General features: G+C 39.9%; 1 protein-coding gene across 9 annotated transcripts in view; it reads right to left on the reverse strand.

Moving 5' to 3' along the window:
* WNK2 (WNK lysine deficient protein kinase 2) overlaps window positions 1-20,737 on the reverse strand; it is a 2,812,908-nt gene that overhangs the window by 1,132,446 nt on the left and 1,659,725 nt on the right. For 8 of the 9 annotated variants that reach the window (XM_044078134.1, XM_044078133.1, XM_044078139.1 and 5 more), the window contains one exon: window positions 13,725-14,246. The exons of the other annotated variant lie outside the window; for it this stretch is intronic. In XM_044078134.1, the coding sequence (XP_043934069.1) occupies window positions 13,725-14,246 (522 nt within the window). The remainder of the gene's footprint in view (window positions 1-13,724; window positions 14,247-20,737) is intronic. 9 annotated transcript variants of the gene reach the window in all.

A 20,737-nucleotide genomic window follows, 5' to 3' on the forward strand; every position in this document is an offset into this window, starting at 1 on the left:
CTGATGCATCTTTTGTTAAGGTAAGGCTGGCAGGGGGTAGAGTGAAGGGCCGACCCATGTTTTGGTGACAGGCCTTTGCCCACCATAGAAACTCCTGTTGCAGGTAGGGGATGAGAGGAATCATTGTTTCCAGACTGTGTGAATGTTGACTCCATAAACTTTTTAGGTACCACTGAAGTTTCCTCATATGCAGTCTTGCATATAGAATTAAAAAATGGAATTAGTAGAATGCAGGATGCCATGAAGCCCAGAGCCTGCAGAATACATCTTGCAGAAGATTGGGTTTTTGTTGCCATCAGTTTGAAGTAGTCAGTTGCCTTTGTTTGTCTGGCGTGTGGTAAGCCATCTGGGCAGTTGTATTCAAGCTTGCACACAGGAATGTTATATTTTGAGAGGGTACCAGTTGTGATTTCTTTTCATTTATTGTGTACCCTAGGCATGTTAGAAGCCTTTTCACAAACTCCAGGTGTCGCAGAAGAGTGTCCTTGTTCTCTGCTTGAATGAGACAGTCATCCAAATAAGGATATATATGAATACTCCTTTGTCTGCAAAATGCAATTACTGGTGCCAGGCACTTTGTAAAGACCCTGGGCGCAGTAGATAAGCCAAAGGGCAGTGCAGAGAATTGGTAATGCATTAAGCCAGCCTTGAATCTGAGGTATCTTCTGCACGACTGTCTTATTGGGACATGAAGGTATGCCTCTTTTAGGTCTAAAATCAGCATTTTGAATTTTGAAATGTCCAGGTATGTGTTCAAAATCGATAAATCCAGTATTGGCCGCCAGGCCTTGTCCTTTCTGGGTACCAAGAACAGTCGAGTAAAAACCTTGTCCTTTTTCCTGTTCTGGTACTGTCTGAATGGCCCCCATATTCATGAGGGACGTAACCTGTTCCTGTGCCTCTGCCCATTGGTTTTTTGGCAGATCTGGCCAACCATTTGTCATTGGCAGTGTGTGGAAATGGAATCTGTATCCCTGTGATACAATGTTTAGTACCCACTTGTCCTGGGTTATTAACTGGCAATTTTGAGCAAAAAGTGCTAATTTTCCCCTATGGGTGCTACCAAAAGATAAGTGCTTGGTGTAGGCAGGGGGAAGTCATTGGGATTGCTTTCTGTAGGTTTGCGCTTTATCTCCTCCAGATTTGGAGGTGGATGCGCCCCATTGCTTTGACCTGTATGAGTCTTGAGCCTGGTACCTGGAACTGTTAGGGTGTCTGGATTTGCCCCTTTGAGCTCTAACATAGGAAAGGACCAATTGTTTGTAGGCCGGTGTCTACTGAATCTAGGTGGCTGCACTTGCAAGAAATCTTTAACAGTTTGCATAGACTTAGCGTTGTCTTCCATTTTCTTTAAAACCTCTTCTGCCTTAATACCAGAGAATCATGCTATAAAGGTGCATCTAGCAATTTAGCTTTAACATGATAAGGCAAATTTTGTTCCTTTAACCACCATGCCTCCTAATCACAGATCCAGTAACTGCGGCCCTGCAGGAATCCTCTAAAGAATAAAAAACACATTGCAAAGTATGCTTGTTCAGCTGCATGCAATAATTCCTGCAATTACTTATTTTTTTGCACATTCTGAAATCAACATCATTTTCTGTTTCAGCAATCCCATAACATGTTGTGGTACTTAAGCATATGAAATTGACAGTTTAAGGCCCTGATTGCCAAGGTTGCAGATGTATAAACCTTTTTTCCCCATCTGTCCAATGCCCTTGAATCTCGGTCGGAGGGGGTAGGGTTTTTTGCTGTTGAGGCCTTAACTCCCTTTGTATCTTGTGAAATAGTTTCAGGATCAGCAGCAGGGTTTCTAAATAAAAAAATTATGAGAGTCAGGGACCCTGTAGCACCTGTCAGGCTTACTGGGAGCTGGAGGTAAGGAGTCAGGGGTCAGGCTTTACTCCGAAAACACATCATCCACAATGTCTAAAACAAGGGGAATGACTAAAGGCTTGTGCTGAGGGAGAAGAAGGAAATCCCTGAGCCTCTTTTTTGATTCTGAGAAGTCTTGACTCTCCCAGTGAAAATGCTCCCTCAAAGTATGCAAGGTTTCTCCAAATGAATAATCCTCAGGAGGAGATGCAGATGGAATAGACTCCTCAGCATAGAATCCTCATAGGGAGGTAAAGATAATTCCTGATCAGAAGAGGAATCAGAAGAAATAGAAACCTGATCTGAAGATTAATAGTCAGTGTCTTGTCTAGGCCTCTTATCTGGAGGGGGATGGGTACCCCTGATCAAGCTAATAAGGTCTTCAGCCATTTTGATCATCTGTTTTTTAGGCATAGAGGCCTGTGCATGTGGCTCAGGCATCGTTTTTTTAGTTTTAGAAGGTGTCTTTGCCTTAGGTTTTGCAGTTTTCATCGGTTTGATATAAAAATGTTGAGGTCTGAATACACCCTCAGAAGCTGGTGCCTGCTCAGCGGCTCCGGACCCACCCGAGGGAGATACATCCGTTGGTCCAATACCTTGAGTATCTTGCGGCATGCTGGACTCCACATGGGTGTCGGTAGAGGCCTGCGACTCGAAGGTAGCTGTGAAAGCGCCTCACTGAGTACCGGCAAACTGGCGTCTGGCTTAGAAGCTTTGTCGTCGGTTTTGGTTCTCGACTGCATTTCTCTGTCCTTTTCTTTGCATTTTTTATGTACTCCGGTAGTCGGATTGCTATCCGACGACATTTCTGGGTAGTTAAATCTGTTTCCAAAATACTTACATGCAAAAATATACCGACGCTTAATAGTGCGTTGGTTAAATCTAGCACAAAACCGACAGCCAGGCACATTGTGATCAAGGGCTAGGCAAGGAATACAGTATAAATGGAAATCCTTATGAGGTATTTGATTCCCACAAGTAATACAATTATTAACTTTTTCTGACGTCGGTAAAAAGCAAGAAAAAAGTTTCCTCAATGGGGTACTTCGCTTTAGTGAAGACTTTGGTTCTGAAACTCAAACTTGAATATTTCAGTAGTCTGCTTCGGGCACCACACGGCAAGAAAGACTAAAGAAAATGGTGTTGGCTGCACGTTTTATACCCCTGACAACCTGTCGTTATGGAAGAGAAGACAGCAACCAACGCAGGACCCAAGATTTTGGAATTCAGGACGACTGAGGGCAACCTGCCAGCAGATTACCCAAATGTAATGACTGCAACAGTGAAACACGAAGAACATCTGCCTTGTCAAGGTAGTTTAATTTTTTTTGCTATAGCATTGCACTCACAAGCAATCTTTTTTACATCAATAAGTTAGCAGTGCTCTATACAGTCACAAACATCTAGAAAATAAATTATATTTTTAAAACTTCCCTTAGAACTGAAACCTGCAACTTAATTTGCCTAAAACAAAGCCACTGCATAGACACAAGTTTAGAGCAGCTAGTTTGCACATTAAACAGCACTAGTATTAAATCTTAGCTCAGTCTAACCTAGTCTAGCACCAAACCCCAGAGACCACCCAATGGGACCTCTGTTATAACCCAGTCCATGGCCTAGAGTAGCTCACCCAATTACACGTCCAGAGAACATGGATATGCAAGTTCCAAATGTCTCCACACCCAGCGTGGTTCATAAGGGCAATCTCAGACAATGTAGCAATTGTCTCATGTTCAGAGACAACCATTTAACCTTTAAAGAAACAGTATCCAACAGATGCATATACACAATTTTACTGGCAGCAAAAATCTCGCATACAAACAGGGTTATCAAGAACACACAATGGATCCACCACACACATAAGACCAACTGATTTTGAGTCACTATAAAGCAACATTCCCAAACCTTCACACCTCCTAAGTCTATAAAAGGCAATGCCTATCATTGGCAATCTCTAAAGGACTCACTAAAAGCAACACCAACCACCAGACATACACCTACACCCACTGCAGCTCCAAGATTAATGCTCATAAGGCAAGCAACCACGACTCTTGTCACAGTGGACTCCGCTGTATGACACAAATGCCCCCACTCAATAGACTGAACAAGGAAAAGATAATGGTGAGTTGCTTATCTGGAGCCAGGATCTGCCAAGTTACACATACACTCAAGTCACTTCACCACAGGTACCGGTATGATTCTGGGCATTAATGACCAGAGACCTACTTCCTTGGTCTATATGAAGAGAAACATTATTGATCTCTCTTAATATGTGTCAGGTAGCACTTGCCTTACACTGAGCAGTATTCTAACTTCACCGAAGATGTTGCTGCAGTACAAATAAAAGATGATTTACTCTAATAATTGGCTTCATTTTTATTGTCCTTCCAGGGGGATTCAGTATTAGTCAGCACTGGCGGACATGGTTAAACTATGTTGCTTTGCAAAGGATGGTCTGCACCTGTCTTCTCCAGGCTTCCAAATACTGGCTAAACCTTTATCTACCCCCTTAGAACTTTTTTTTTAAGAAATGCAAAATTGACAAACCTACCAACATAGAAACTAAAACACAATGAAACCTAAGGGTGTTACTACTTAATGCTAGGAGACTAAACAAGATATTCCACACCCTACAAGCTCATCTCATTCTGGAGACTATAGCTATCTGTGCCATTACTAAAACATGGTTTAAATTCACAGAAAGTACTCCAAGAATGCAAAGCTTCAGTGCCTTCCACACATTTAGACCATCAGCTGCACAGAAAGGGACAAATGGTGAAGTCTCAATCTACACAGCAACAGGAATTTACCCACATGCAAATCACCATACAATGTTCCCCACTATATCCTAGCCAGCTAAAGGTCACTGTTTATGTCCCTAGAATTCGACAGCTTGGATATAGACCTTCTGGAGACACTCATCATTAAATCAAATACCTCAATTCATGGCAGACTAACTACCGCTCTACAGGCTGGGAAACGCACATTGCCTCATACTTGTAGGCACAATGATTTCTGGACTTTAACACAAATATCCTTGACCAGATAATGTCCACATTCACCAGAGGTTCAAGCATACCAGACGTGATACTCACCAATAGAGAGTGCTGCGCCCACCTCTCCTCCCAGTGTCATGTCCTCACTGGTGAAGTCAAACCACAAAGCAGTCTCCTTCAAAATAAAAATCAACCCAATAACCCCAGGAAACCCTGTGACAAGAACTATTCCAAAGCAAACTACATCTTATTAAGTGATAGTCTGTGGAAATTTAATGCCCCTCCCAATTACAAGTTTAAAAGCAACCTATGCATAATTGTTCACAGAGATCCTGTACAACCACATAAGTAGCTGTTTAGGGGCTGATGTACCTACTAGAAGTAAGTGCGAAACAAACTCTAAAAACAAATCACACTGGTAGAATCCTAACCTTAACAGGGTATATAATAAAAAGGAAAAAAACTTAAGGCTAAAATCAGGAAATCTACTCCAATATTGAAAGGAGATCTCTAATTAAAGTAAACAGGAAACTAAGAGGACTAATTAAATCCAAAAAGACCAAAAGTAGCACTCATCAGTGTGCAGAACTGGTGGTTAATGCTGCCACCTTCACTGAGAAGAGAGATGTAGTGAATTTGCTGGCTGATAAATTCAGCTCTAACTTCACCCCCTAAGAAATACCTGTTGGCATAACCTTTTAAACTATTGAAAGGAAACAGGTCATGGTGCACTCACTAAGACCAAAAATACAGCCTCAATGGGCCCAGACAATATCCTAGGATGTCTTCTACACAGCTTGAAACATGACCTATCAGGACCACTTGAGCCACTTTTCAACTATCTCCTCAAAACAGGCTTTGTACCAGAGGAATGGAGAACTGCAAGAGTTATCCCCTTTCACAGGGGTGGATCATCATCTGACCTCTGAAACTACAGAATTATTAGTCTTACTAGTCTAATATGCAAAGCCATACAACTAATTATTATGGAAATGATTAACAAAAGACATAGGCAACCATAAAACAATGGATCCAACCCAGTCCGGCTTTGTCAAGGGAAGATCATGCCTACTAAACTTGGTGAACTCCTACCTGGACCTGGCTAAGGTATTTGATATAATACCCCACTAGAATACAGTTGATAAATTCACCAAACTGACATAAATTCCTATGTAAAACACTGGATTGCCAGCTGACTCACAGACTGGACTCAGGAAATCAGGACTGGTGATACCACTGCCACTAAATGACTGGTCACCAGCGGGGTACCTCAGACTCCATGCTGGGAACACTCTTATTTGGCATCTACTTCAAGGAGGTAAAGGCTAATATCAAGGGCCTATGGTTGATCAAGTTCAGAGATGACTGCAAACTGAGAGCTATTACAGATTTCCCCCATGACACAAACATCTTACAAGAGGGTCTAACACAGACAAATGACTGGTGCCAAAGTAATGGATTAAAACTCAATGCCAAGAAACGCATTGTAGTACACCATTGATAAGACACCCCTAAGAGCTAACAAGTACCAGCAAGGATTTATACGAGCTAAAATTACTTTTTGGGGTAGCTAGAATTCATTGTTCAGTGTCCTGTTATAAGCAGGAAGAGTCAATAGGTGATGTTTCCTAACATGGTGGCACTTCATATAATTTAGCAGTGAGCACATCAAATCCCAGGAGATTCTTAGAATGAAAGGGTTAGCTAGTGCCCTTAACAACCTTCAGTCCAAGGGAATAATGTTAGACCCCCACTATGATATTGTTTAACAAAATAACACAATTCTATGCAATGATAAGTAGTGCCTAGCAAAGGAAAACAAATGATAGAGATATATGACTTCATAAAAAGTTTGCAAATTCTTGGGATATGGCTCTTGGGTGAAAAAAAAGGCAGGCAAATGACTTTCCAGGATAATCCCATTCAAGTAAACATGATACAAAATGCCCTGGACTCTCTCTTATGTCACAATATGCAACTTTACCTGGCAGAGTTTGGAACCTGAGCTGGGTAGTTAACAACCTGTATTGATTACCTGCCATAGCCATATCTACACATAAACTGAATGGTCGTGATAAATCAATTTCTCCTGACAAACCCATATATGGTCAGGAGGTTCCTAGTCTTGGATCAACATTTATTGATCCATACAGTGGTAAGTTATTCGCATTCATTGATACTTTTAATTGCACAAGGTTTGGTTCCTGCCTTTGTTTAATTATGGAAGCTAACTTGCCACACAGTGTACAACCAATTCACATTGAAAATACCAAGACTGATTTATCAGGAAGTATTGCAGGCCATGATCAGAAATATAAGGACTGCAGCAGAAGTCCACTATAGTTATAACTTAAACAAATGGCAGTGCCAGTAACTTGAGGAGACAGCCTCTCAGAAAGTAAAACGTTGTTAATATTAGACTAGAAAGTGTAGTAGTCTTTATACAAAAGTTGCCTACCATATTGTGAACTCAAAAGACCTACAGGACTATAACTCTCACAAATATCCTAAAGAGTTCATGCACTCCCAATGCATCTCAAAAGCAAGTTCCTGCATTAGCAAGCTGAAAGCACAGGTCAACATTCCGGTCCATTAACAAAATGACAGTGAAGCAGCCCCTGGGTCCAGAAGTCCTAAAATCAAGACTACAAAGCTGACTGCATCCAGATCTGGATCACAGCATAAGCTGATTACAGGTCATATCTATGGAACCAAAACCAAATGAACATGCCTGTCCTCTAGGACCATATAAGGCAAGTCTTCCACCTTAACTGGACTTTTTTGTTGATGGGCATGCATGTGTCCTTGATAAATCACATGCAACTCATCAGGTCCCTCACCAAAACTTGGTATTTAAGGTGCTTGGATTTTAATCCAGTGCCATTTGTTTTAGACAATAGTTTGATCCACACATTAAACTTGGCCACTAAGACAATTAATCAATGGAAACATTTTGCCTCACAACATTTCTGAGAAAATCCATCCAAAATGGAAACAAAAAGCAGCCTCCATAATCCATCCTCCTGGCCAAACAATATATGACATGTATAACAGAGTTCCATTTCATCTCCTCCAGACATCCAACCTCAGATCACAACAGCATGGTAGCATTCATTCTGCACGAGCTGAAAAACTCCAGAAACATGTTTCCCAGGTACTTGAGCTCATAATCAGTATCAGTAAATGCAATACCATTTAAATATTTCTCCTTTTTTGTTTTGCTGGAAATGGCAAATCTAACCAGCCCCAAACTTTAGTCTCACTCTGAGGTCACTACACCTCAGGCTGTGAGAATGGACCACCATAGAACAAGGCTCATATGAGCAATATGCTCTCACTCATGTCTACACTAAATGGAATGTGCGCAGAAGAGTAATCCAACTCTTACGCTGGAGTTTCTGAGAAAGAAGCTCAGGTGATCTGAGCAATTAGCTGTAAACTGTATGAGAGGCCTTTTAAAATGTTGCAGCTTAGAAATCTGTGAAGCACACCTTAGTTGGTTAAGCATTAAACATACTCAAGACAGGGTGATACCAACCTCTGGGAAGCACCGGGGAGATAGCACAGCAGGCACTCTAGCTTCCCAGGAAAATTACCATACCACAGGTGAATGGCCACTGTAATTCCCCTAAACTCCAGTGCAATAAAACTATGAATTGAACCACAAAGCTAGTGCATGCAGCCAAAGCTACCGATGGTGGAAACAAGTGAGACAGACTACCACACCACAAGGATAAGGTGGGTCAAGAGCAGCTTTGGCAGCAAGTACTAAAGGCGTAAAAGGTACTGCACAACAAAACGTGAGATATGTTAAAACTAAACTAGACAGGATCAGATATGTTCCCTGAAGTTCAGGTAAAGCAGGAAAGTCATAGATACACAAAAGCCCAGGACATTACAAATACAAAACCCTGAAGTGGCTAGAAAATAACAGTAAATGGGCCCCAACTAAAGCAGACAATTTCCTTCAGTGAACTTGTATGCATGTTCCATCATCCAGCCTAAGACAGACAGACACACACACACACACACATACAAAAACAACTGGGAATCCTACACAACATCAAACTCACATGCACAGAGATTCCTGGATTTTGTAAACACAAACTCCCTGGACCAGAAAGTCAATACACCAACTAGGGGTGCAACCATACTGGCTCTGGTCCTCACTAATATGGGAGAGTGCTGTAAACCCGCTACTGTAATGCCTTACCTGGTAAGGTCAGACCACAAAATTGTCTCCTTTGAAGTAAAAATAAAACCTGGACCCCCAGCTAAATTGGGAATATTCAGGAACTAGTCTAAGGTTAACCTCCTGCTATTAAGTGAGAACCTGGCAACATTTCAAGCCCCTACAAACCCTGAGAACACTTCTCCATATACAGAAATGCAGGCAAGAGGGCTTGAGCAATGGTTACTGTTTTTTATTGTTTTTACAGTTTGTTTGAAGCAAAGTCTGAAGAATAAACTTTGGAAACTACTACAGTGTTCGTGCCTCAAGCCCTCTTGCCTGCATTCCTGTTTTTGCAGTTACCTGTTTCGGTATTCCAACACTTCTGCATATACAGAACTGTTCACAGAAACCCTGTACAAGCAAGTTAATAGCTACATAGAAGCAGCTGTACCCACTAGGAAGAAGTACAGAACTATCTCAAAAAACAAGCCACCCTAGTGGAATCACAAAATCAATCGGATGTATAACAGGAGGAAGAAAATCATGGCAATAATTAGGAGGTGCAGCACCCAGCAGGATAAAAGCAATCTCATCAAACTAAAGAAACAACTCAGAGGACAAATAAAGTCTGCAAAAGGCAAATTTGAGGTAAGTTTGTCCTCCCAGGCCAAGGGCAACCAAAAAGCATTCTTTAGCTATGTTTGCAACCTCAAAGGCAATACACAATTATGTGCAGAGCTCATTGTAAATGAAGCCACCTATACTGAGCCAGAAGATATAGCAAACCACCTGGCTGATAAATTCAACTCTGACTTTACTCCCCCCCCCCCTCAACCTTCCCTCAGGAAATACTATCAAATACAACCCCCCCTACTATCACTAGGGAACAGGTCCTTAATGATCTCTCTAAGATCAAGAACACTGCATCAATGGGCCCAGACCATATCCCAGGATGCCTTCTAAATAGCATGAAACATCACATATCATGGTCTCTGAAATTACTAATTAACTGTAGCCTCCAAAAAGGCTTTGTGCCTCATGAATGGAGATTCCTCTCACAAAGGTGGGCCATCTATAGACCCTGGAAACTACAGACCCATATGTCTCAATAGTCTTATATGTAAATCCATGGAAATAATTATCCTGGAGATGATCAATAGAGATATAAGTAAACCTCCAGACACTGGACCCAACCCAGTTTGCTTTCATCAAGGGCAGATCATGCCTACTCAAACAGGTGGACTTCTTTGAGAAGGTCACCAAAGCAATAGATGACGGCAAAATTGTTCACACTGCCTACCTTGATCTGGCCAAGGCATTTGACACAATACCCCACTCAGGCATTGTTGACAAACTCAAGAGGTTAGGTACAAACCCATATGTCACCCGATGGATAGCCAACTGGCTCACAGACAGGACCCAGGAAGTTAGAACTGGGGAGTCCACCTCTACAGAGAGGCCAGTCACAAGTGGAGTCCACAGGCATCAGTTCTTGGACTGCCCCTTTTTGGCATTTACTTCTCAGAAGTCAAGGCCAATGTCAGTGGTCAGCTGACTAAATTTGCTGATCATTGCAAATTAGGAGCTGTCATTGAATCTCACACTGACATAAATGTTCTCCAGGAGGGGCTGACACAGACAAATAAATGATGTCAGAGTCATGGACTAAAACTAAATGCCAAGAAATGCATAACAGTATCCTTTGGGAAGTCATCCATCTCTGGTAACTATCATATTGACAGCACACCTCTTAGAGTTGACAAAGTAGTCAGGGACTTAGGGACACACACACATAGTAATCTAACCTTTGATCATCACGTGTCTACAGTGGTGAGGAAATCCTTCTATGTTGCACAACTTATAAACAAAGGTATGGCATCTAAGTCCAAGGAAGTCATTGTTCCACTGTATTTGGCATTCATCAGAGCTACCATTGAGTAAAATGCCCCCTTTGGTATGTGCCTAACCAGGCATATCCATCAACTGGAATGACCACTGAGGTTCATCACTAAAAGAATACAAGGTGTAAGTAATGTGTCCTATGCTGAATGCCTCAAGGCCCTATCCCTGTATTCTGTCTCCTACAGGCTTTTGAGGGAAGATATATACCTAGCATACAGGGCATTGCCAGACCCACTCTGATAGACCTCCTACATATCCACAAAACAAACAGTACCAGAATTACCATTCTAAAGGCTTAAATCTTGCCTGTAATATAAACCGGACCTGCTGGAGAGATAGGTATTATCCTAGAGACTACAAACAGGCTCCCCATCTATGTGAAGCAGAGTTCCTCCCTAACCCAATTCAAGTGCAACTTGGACAACTGGATAGGAAACCAGAAATTCATCCCTGGTTTGGCACCTATGTCTGTAATGCAAACAGGTAACCTGCAAATAGTTCATCTCCCAGGCCCATGCTTACACTTATCAAGGGTGTCAGAACTTGTCAGAGATTTGGGATGCATGGCTCAGCTTAAAAAGGCCCTTGTGGTCATTAGCCCAGTAAACACCTATGAACCTATTAATGTCAAAAACCAGACATGCTGTCGCATGTCCCATGTATTCAAATGAGAGACTGAGGCTGGGTATGTGTTCATGTAATTTATTGTACATATACTTTGTACTTCATATGCTTACTGACTGACTTATTACTTCTCTCACAAACACATGTACATCTCCATTCAAGCTTACATTCACATTGACTATGTAAATGCCACTGATCTCGCAAGTGCTCAGTAACATATATGCATGTGCTGTCTAGCTACAGTGACGGACTAGGTTCAATATACACAGTGATCTACAAATACAAGCAAATCAAGCTCCCCCATATGAGAGGCTGGACTCCCAACACCCCCCCAACTAAATATACCAACTCTGAGATTTCACTATAGCAGAGAAAAGGGCAAAGTTCACCATGGTGGCCCAGTGGTCCATTTCCAAGAGTGAAATTGTGATGTTCTGGGTGATCAATAGCATGCCATTTCGGCAAAGTGGTCTCACATTTTGAATTTCACATAAGTGTTTTTTTGACAATATAAAGTAGATCCATATATATGTGTGTGTGCATGTGTCGGCATATATGGCTACCATTAGTTCATATTAGAAGTATACAGGTGGGGAGTGAGCAATGTCACATGGGTGGGAACTGCTAATAATACTATTCAGTTTTTCGGGAAGACTGGCAGTGGGGCGTAGGTTTCTGAATGAAAAGAAATAGTTTGATGATATGGCAGAATGAAGATAACAGAGATAATTCTCCTGGAGATATACAGGAGCAGATCCACTAATTGGATAAGTGTAGTTTTAGTTACATGTTGAATGAGTTTCCAGTCTGACTAGATTTCAGTTGTAGTGGGATGTGGTTCCACAGTTTAGCTATACTATTTGAATACAGAGAGTCACCTGCTCTATTATTATATTATATATACTAGTGTTGGATTATTTGGTTGCGCGATTCTTCTCTATACTATTGGAGGTGCTGAGTTATATTAAGTTGTTGAGGGCTAGGCAGTTTTCTGATTTATAAAGTCATCTGTAAATTGTAGTTAGCTGAGAAAGTGTTAGGTGATATGGTAATTCTTTCCAGTTTAATTCTCTGAGGACTAGGCAGTGGTATGTTATACTGTTATATTTTACTGCAAGTTTGACTATTTTATAATAAAATTGATTAAGTTTGGACTGTTGTGAGACTTAAAGGTTATGGAGGATTTCAGCAGCATAAAGGAGAGATTGCAGTAACAAAGTAGAGGTTATACATGTCTTCTGGCTCTGCCAGTGAGATAGGAATTTACTCTGTATAATGCACCTAGTTTTTGATGACTTTTCAAATTACATGTGATACATGGTGGCCACGTTTCAGCTGGTCATCTGTGATGACAACCAATAATTTTGCATGGTTTAATTTTTCTGTCATGGTGGTGTTGGAAGAGATGATCGTGATAGTAAGTGTAGTTGGCTCACTTATTTTATTTGGCAATACTCATTTTTATGGGGCTCTTTTAAGATGCTGAGTGCCTCTTTGGAACATCAGAGTTAGTCCGATTTAGGATTTTGTGAAAGCAATGGTATAAACTAAAAATTACAAGATATTACTTGATAGTGTTGCTTCTCATCCAACTCGGCTCATCCTTGAGCCCAGCAACCTACAGCTGACAACAGAAATGTGCCTACAATTTTGAGCTAGTATCTCCAAGTCTCCAAAAATACTGCTACTGACCAGTTGCTCTAATGGACCACTCCAGTCACAGCTACACAATAACATGAACAGCAAACATCACACCATGTTCATCAATCAGACAACGTACTGGCAAGGTACAAGTCCTTTCAAATTCCTCTTGTTTTGTCTGCCTTAAAACCATTTCTAACTCTCTCACAGAAGAGCTTTTCTCCGGTTTATGTCTACCTGTGATGACAGCAATACAGACAGCAGAAAAGTACATAATCTAAAATGTTTCAAATGAATGCAGTTACTGTACGAAGCAAGTAAAATACATGCTTTATGTTTCCTTATTTGTAAATAAGCTAAATATGAAATAAGATAATGAATAATACATAATCTAGTAATACCAGATCTTTTCCTGGAATAAAACAAAGAGAGAAATCCTAATATAATGCTGCCACTTTAATTTACAATTTATCATTTATAATCACGGCATCCGGCACTTTAGTTTGTTTTACCTGGCTGGGAGCTTCAGATGAAGAGGCCACCTGTTCTGATGGACCTGACACAGTCTGCTGAAGGGACTGATGTTCTTGTGAAACTGCTGATGGAATATGAAAGGATGGCATTGGTGAGGCATCAGCTGGAAGCATCTGCTGAACAGTAGGGTGGTACATCTGCTGTTGGGTCTGCTGGACCACTGGCTGCTGTGCTAACAGTGTTGATACTCCAAACGGTGCTGTCATAAGTAATGGCAGAGGTGTAGGTGGCACACTTGGCACAGTCTGGCCAAGCATCATGGTGTGAGTAGGAGTGGCAGGAGGGCTGACTGACAAAATAGACAGAAGAGCTGGTGCTGCAGCCATGGAAACAGAAGTGTCAACCAAAGGAACAGGCAGCACAAGTGCTGTAGGCAAATATTGAGCAGGACCAGATAAGGTGGAAGTATTCATAGCAGAAACACCTGACAGCAACTGAGGCATATTTTCACAAACAGGTAAGGAGGCAGGAGCAGGGATGACAGGAAACTGAGGCGGAAGCTGCAAAGCAAAATCACAAAGGAGAAGAGGAATAGAGAGGCATCAGCTATGACCATATAACTCAGTGAAGCAGCAAAATGTTACACTTTCATTTCTGATTTAGAAGATTTAAGCCTCCATTTGTTTATGAAGACTACACCATGATAACATACATGTTCAATTAAAGCTGACTCAGTAAATTTTCCTGAACACCATAAATGCATTATATATTTTTAATGCATTAATCAGTTGTCCAGCTGAATGGAGCAAACTTTAAGAGCAAGTCCAAGGAGAAAAGCTGGAGTTAACAAATGTGTACAATAGATATTACAAGTGCACAAACTTAGATGCATGTGATACTGAGCTGTAAATATAACAAGAGTATCCAAATCATGCATTTATATCACGTTATCGAAAGTTTACTTAATCGAATCAATAAAGGTCGAACTTTATTGATCAATTAAGTAAAACACTGAATAACGTAAAAAAAAAAACTAAATGGTGTAGGCAGGGGGGCAAGCCCCCCTACTTAAATATACCAACTCCAAGACCATACTACATTGAGGCAAACGGAAATCTCCCCTTACGGAGATTTCCGTTTACTTGCACGATGTTCTTCACTTTCGATATTGTCGTGCCGACAATATCAGACTCGATATTGTCAGCTTACTACAACGTGAAGTACACCCCAAATCATCACACTATACATACACACAAAAAGAATATATCATTAAAACCAGTCACAATGGGCGAGTAGCAAATAAAAGGAAACCCACACAGCTGTGTAAAACTATATTACGTATCAATGAAAACCACATAATATATGTCACTGTAGCAGATGGACTTAAAGGCACTCTGCCACACCTTCTCTAACTCAAAAAGGCAACTTTTTCTAGAATGACAGCAAATACAAACCAAAGAATCTATTACCATATTAGATTTTACTTCTAGGAATGTCAACCTGAAGCAGTTTAAGGATCTAAGATCACTTAATGGTTGATAAAATCTGAGAGTTCAAGTTCAGTTTTACTTACATGCTTAAATATTAAGAAACTATATAATGTAAAAACAGTAAAAAGAAAAAAAAAATAAAGCCAAAAATGAAGTAAACAGGCACAAAGTAATAGATAAAACTTGCATGTAGATAAGTTAAAGAATTGTCAACATGAAGTAAACAATACAAAGTTAACAAAGTTGTAGTCATGTGTTAGACCAAATCAGTCATCTGATAATTTAAATAAATGGGTCTCCAAACAAACCTCTGTAACAGGATAGGCCGAGTGCAAACCATTGATAAATGACTAAGCTAGATTAAGTACTTCAATGATGTGAAGTGAGGCCTGCCTTTTATTTACTTGAAGTTCAGTCGCTCATGGCTCATTTGCTTGCTCATAGTGTGAGAAACTTTAATACATAGACACTGTCTCTACTATACATTCTCAAAGTTTGTGCAACTTTGGAGACAGTATATGTATAGTCTGGGGTTGTGGTAGCAGAGCCCTCATGTTGGGTGGATGCAGGGGGATATGCTGTCCTTCAAAAAAAACACTACTTCTATTCAGCAAGTTGGGCTAGTTGAACAGTCTGTGTTCAGGCTAATAAAAATAGATCCTGCGAAATTATGTTTTCAAACGGCAACCAAGAGCAAGTGATATAACAAAACTAAGATTTTATTTGCTCACTTTTAACAAGCTGGTTGCAACAACCACGATCAGTCATGATCCAAACCACAAGACCATGAAACTTTCTTGCCCTTCTTTACATTCACAAAGTTAGTAAGTATTATAGAATGCAAACTAATAATGCTAAGACATTTTACAAATACACAGTCATCTATCAGGGACTGATATTACATTATAAGCAAAGAGAAAGGGAAGACCTGCTCTGTTAGAAATGTTACTTGAATCTAGAAGAGAAGCTGCTGTTAACATTATGTACCTTAACTGCCCTGGAGTGGATACATTGTCTTTCAGTACCTATCAGGGCACTGTAGTACTTCTTGCCCTCTGAACTCACTCTTTTACCTTCCACTTACAAAATACTGCATGATAACTATAAAAAACAGTCAGAGGAAGTTGGAAACTATTGGGAAAAGAGACTGGAAAAACAGATTTCAAGAGAACAATGGGAGAACATATGTATGACTCCCAAATATGCAACAAAGTTCAGAAGGTTTAGGATCTTTTCTTGGAAGTGTTTGCACAGGAATGTTTATACCCCAAGCAGACTTCAAAGACTTTTTCCTTAGGTAAACAGCAAACATTGCAGGTGTGATGGGGAATAAAGGTAACTGAGTACATACGTTTCGGAAGTGTAATGAGTCGGCAGATTATAAAGGTAACTGAGAACATATGTTTTGGAAGTGTAATGAGTTGGCAGATTTTACAAAATCTCTACAACATCCTCTGTTAGAAATAATGGGAGAGCAAATGGCTGTAAGGAAATGATTCTTTTGAGTTAGGACACAGGATCTGAATTGCCTAGACATAGTAAGGCCTTAAATTTCAGTTCTGTTGGCTACCAAAAAACAATTACTAGAAAATGGAAATCAAAGTCTAAACCAGCTGTGCTTGAAGTATTGAATATTATAAAAGACATAAAAGAACTGGAATAGGCATCTTTAGAAAAGGGAAGGAAGAAATTACATAGAAATAAATGCAAATTGTAGGAACAATACATGCAGAACAATGTTTAGGAGGAGAAGTGAGGTTTAAGGGAAGGTAGGAATTCAGCAGTTTTTGTAATGTTAGACTGATAATTACAAAGAAAAATGATATGGGGTGTATAATGAATGTAAATGGAAAAAATATTAAAATGGTTTGTTTTCTACTAACGTATGTTTGCATACGTCTTAAGTGTTAATTTAATAAAGCTGTTAAAACTTTTGGTATTGAAGCATGCATATTAGTTCAGTGTAGATGCAATGTTTATGCATATTTGCTTGTAAGAAATTAACATTTTCTCCTAAAACTCTCCCAAAATTGTTTCTCCATTATGAATAATGCCTTTCCTACAACATTTGCATCTGGTTTTATCTGGAAGATGTCAGAAAAAGTTTTATTGAAACAAATGAGGTCTGACATTTTAATTTTTAATTAATACAATTAATTAGGTAAATTAAATGGTCTACAGACTCTTTTCAGCTATTACCTAGGCCAAAAGAGCAAGTGGAATTGCATTAAACATGGGTGTCTTCAGAGTAGCCAATCACCATGCTTTTTGGGAGATGATAGAAAACCAGAGTACCTAATGAAAACTCAATCAAACAAGGGCTGAAAATGTAAATTTCTCACAGATGGTGACCAAAGATGATGTGTGAAATCTGGACCCTAGAGTTATGGGGCAAAGATTTTAACAAGTCTATGTGCATTCCCATGGCATTAGGAAGCTATTGGGACATAGCAGAGATTATAGCAGAGAATGTTTACTAACCTGTGCATACTGCTGTTGTATTACAGTCCAAGCATGGATACCAAAAGGTATACATGTTAACAGATTCTACTACTTTAAGGGGTGGTGCTTTGCCTATGGCTCAGTAGAATCTGGTCTGATTGGTAGGTTGGCATTCAAGAAGGTAGCCAGAGATCAGAGTGAGTTACTGCCTACTTGCCTGTCTGTGCATGTGTGAGCTTGTGTGTGTTTGTGTGCGTGTGTGTGTGTGTGTGTGTGGGGGGGGTCTTGACTCCTGTGCACGTGCCTCAGGTGGAAATGGGAAGTTTAGACAGAAACATCTGTTGTAGATGGCTTGAGGGGCAGCTATATTATCCATAAAAAATTGTAACATCTCCAAGCTGAGCCCACTGAATACCCTCCCACTAAGTACTTAAAATGGCATGCAACACAGCTTGCTGTGTACAATAAGAAATGCTCTGATAATATAAATCTCAACCTCTTAACACAAGAAATCTGTACAAAGCCAAATTTAATAGGGGGACAAAAGTCCAAAAGTAGGGACAGATTTTAAATATTGATCTTACAAACTTAGAAAGTTGTTAGAACACGTTTTTGCATTAGCATGCATTTTCAGGATATGGAGTCTGAAATTTAAATGTCTGTTATTTAGTGACTTCAATCCTCACTGATTCTGGCAGTAAAAACACAAATTTTATGACAAACAGATCGGCAATTTGTTTGTTTGTGTCTTTCGGCTTTTCCCAGTTAGGGGTCACCACAGCGGAACTCCGGTCCGCTAATGATTGGCAGTAGATTATTACTTGCTGGCTTGCCGGGCCTAACGCACAACCTTCAATGAAGGAACGCCCATTCACGCATGTCGCCACACAGAAGACGCTCTAACTGAGAATCGAATGGGCAACGTCTAACTGTGAGGCAACAACGCTACCGCAGCACTACCACCGCAGTTAATCTGGACATTGTGCAAAAGTCTGGACAGTTGCTTGTGTGATAATCATATCACAATCTGCTCTTGCACAAATAGGAAGTAAATGAGCAAAAGGCAGCAAATGACCAAATTAGTCAGTAGGTGTTGAGTCAGGAAATGAATTAAAAAATGCAGTTATTCATTTTAAGTTAGGTTGTCTAGGTAGAGGAGATTATGAGTCAGGGTGAGCAGTACTTAGCCATTTAGCACTGGCATGCAATGCATGTGGTGCTCTACAAGTGACAAGAGAGCAATATATACATCTACAAACTACAACACTGATGATATGGACAGAGTGAAGTCTGCAAGCTAGGTGCATTCCAGTTGGGGTAACATATTTTTGCAATGCTTGCTCTGCTACATGTGAAGAACAGTCTTCAGTGCTTACAGTATTTATTTTTGAGATTTTGGGCATCTTTGTATTAGTATTAATTATAAGGCCGGTAACAATCTTTGTAGATTAACTGTAAATGATTGTGCTGTTTTATTAATATGCTACTTTTGCAGGGACTAAAATGGAAAATAAATTAAGCAAGAATTCATTGTTTTTTAACTGTGTTAGATAGTTACATGTTGCACAGCTTGACCCTGTATGCCTCAATGTAACTTTGTCTGATGTTATCACTGTGCATCTCTGCATTACAATATCTTATTTGAAAGGTGCTTGAAGAGGTACAGAATATAATATGCAAGTTTATGGATATGCACTACCCTATAACACATTTGATCGTCTGAAAGAATGGTTCTATGTTCCAGAATAAGTTTCTTCTGACCCACATATCTCTTGTGAAGGGGGAAACTCTTCTGTCCTCACTACTTATGTAACCACCTCTGAGAACTGACCAATTTGGGGAAAGTAGCACAGTAAATTCATGTAATCAGCAGCTCCACCATCAGCCATGATCAACTGTACCAATCAAGTCACATTGCTGGCCTTCATTAAAGCCTACGATTCCTTGGATCCTTCCTACATTGGTTTGCCACATTTGTACATATTCAGAAATGTGTCAGTGTAATACAGAAATGTGACATGGTTGGAAAATAAAGAGGTAGTGAGAATGCAGAAATGTTGAATCAGACATAAAAATGGTCATGTTGCAATTTTCCCTGTCTTCATGCTATCCCGTCCCACACATTTATGCCTCCACTCTTCTGGGTAATGCTACAGAGTACTCCCAAGTACCTAATCCCTCTAGTGTCAGCTCTGAGAGCAATGGGCACCCATTCAGTCAAAGTCATTTCCCTGAAATAAAACAGGAGATAAATATTCTACTTATCTATATAATCTCCAAGCACAGTGCAAGTAAACTGAATAACATACAAGAAATGAAACTAAACAAAATCTTCCACTTTCTTAATTCCCATTCGCTTACATACCTCCCAACCTCTGATCATTAGGAATCATAGCATCAGCCTTCGAAAAATTGCAGCAGAGCATCTAAGAGAGAAATGCTTTCTTATTTTTCAAAACAGAAAGTTTTCAGGTAGTAGATTAAATATTGTTAGTGATGATGATTCTTTGTGCATGCTTTAATTCCTTAGTAACATTATGTACCTGTAAACAGGACTGATTTCATGAGGAAACTAAGCATTGTCCAGGAATACTGCAGCAAATTCTGCAGGCTAAAATCATTGCAGTTGAAAGATATGCTCATTTCTTAAGCAGAGTTAGTGAGACACATCCCCATACTTTGCAAATATTACAAAATATTTCATTTATAAAAGTGAAACTATGACAGTGTTAAAAAAGTATGTTGTTTTCTGATCTTTTGCAGAATCACTTGAGATTATTATATTAAGATTAATGCAAAGACCTACCGTACTGCATGATTTAATACAAGACAACTACTGAAAGCAGATTTATGGTATAGCTGGCATTATATAAATAAACAAAAGTTGCTGATAACACTCTGTAGTGCAGTTAATGTCTTGTAATGTGGTGTACACTCAGGCACAATTAATGTCCAGCATTCTTAACAATTTGCAACTATGGAGACGTATGTGAAATTATTAATGTGTAAATGATGAAAAGTGATGTAGCATTTAGTGTTGCCACCTCAAAATGCTAACTTCCTCAATTCATTTCATGGTTAGGGTGCCTTTTCTAGGGACTCTGCATGTTTTTCCTATA

This window comes from Protopterus annectens, chromosome 7.part0, assembly GCF_019279795.1.
Source record: "Protopterus annectens isolate FY-2018-M chromosome 7.part0, PAN1.0, whole genome shotgun sequence".
Taxonomy (NCBI): domain Eukaryota; kingdom Metazoa; phylum Chordata; order Ceratodontiformes; family Protopteridae; genus Protopterus; species Protopterus annectens.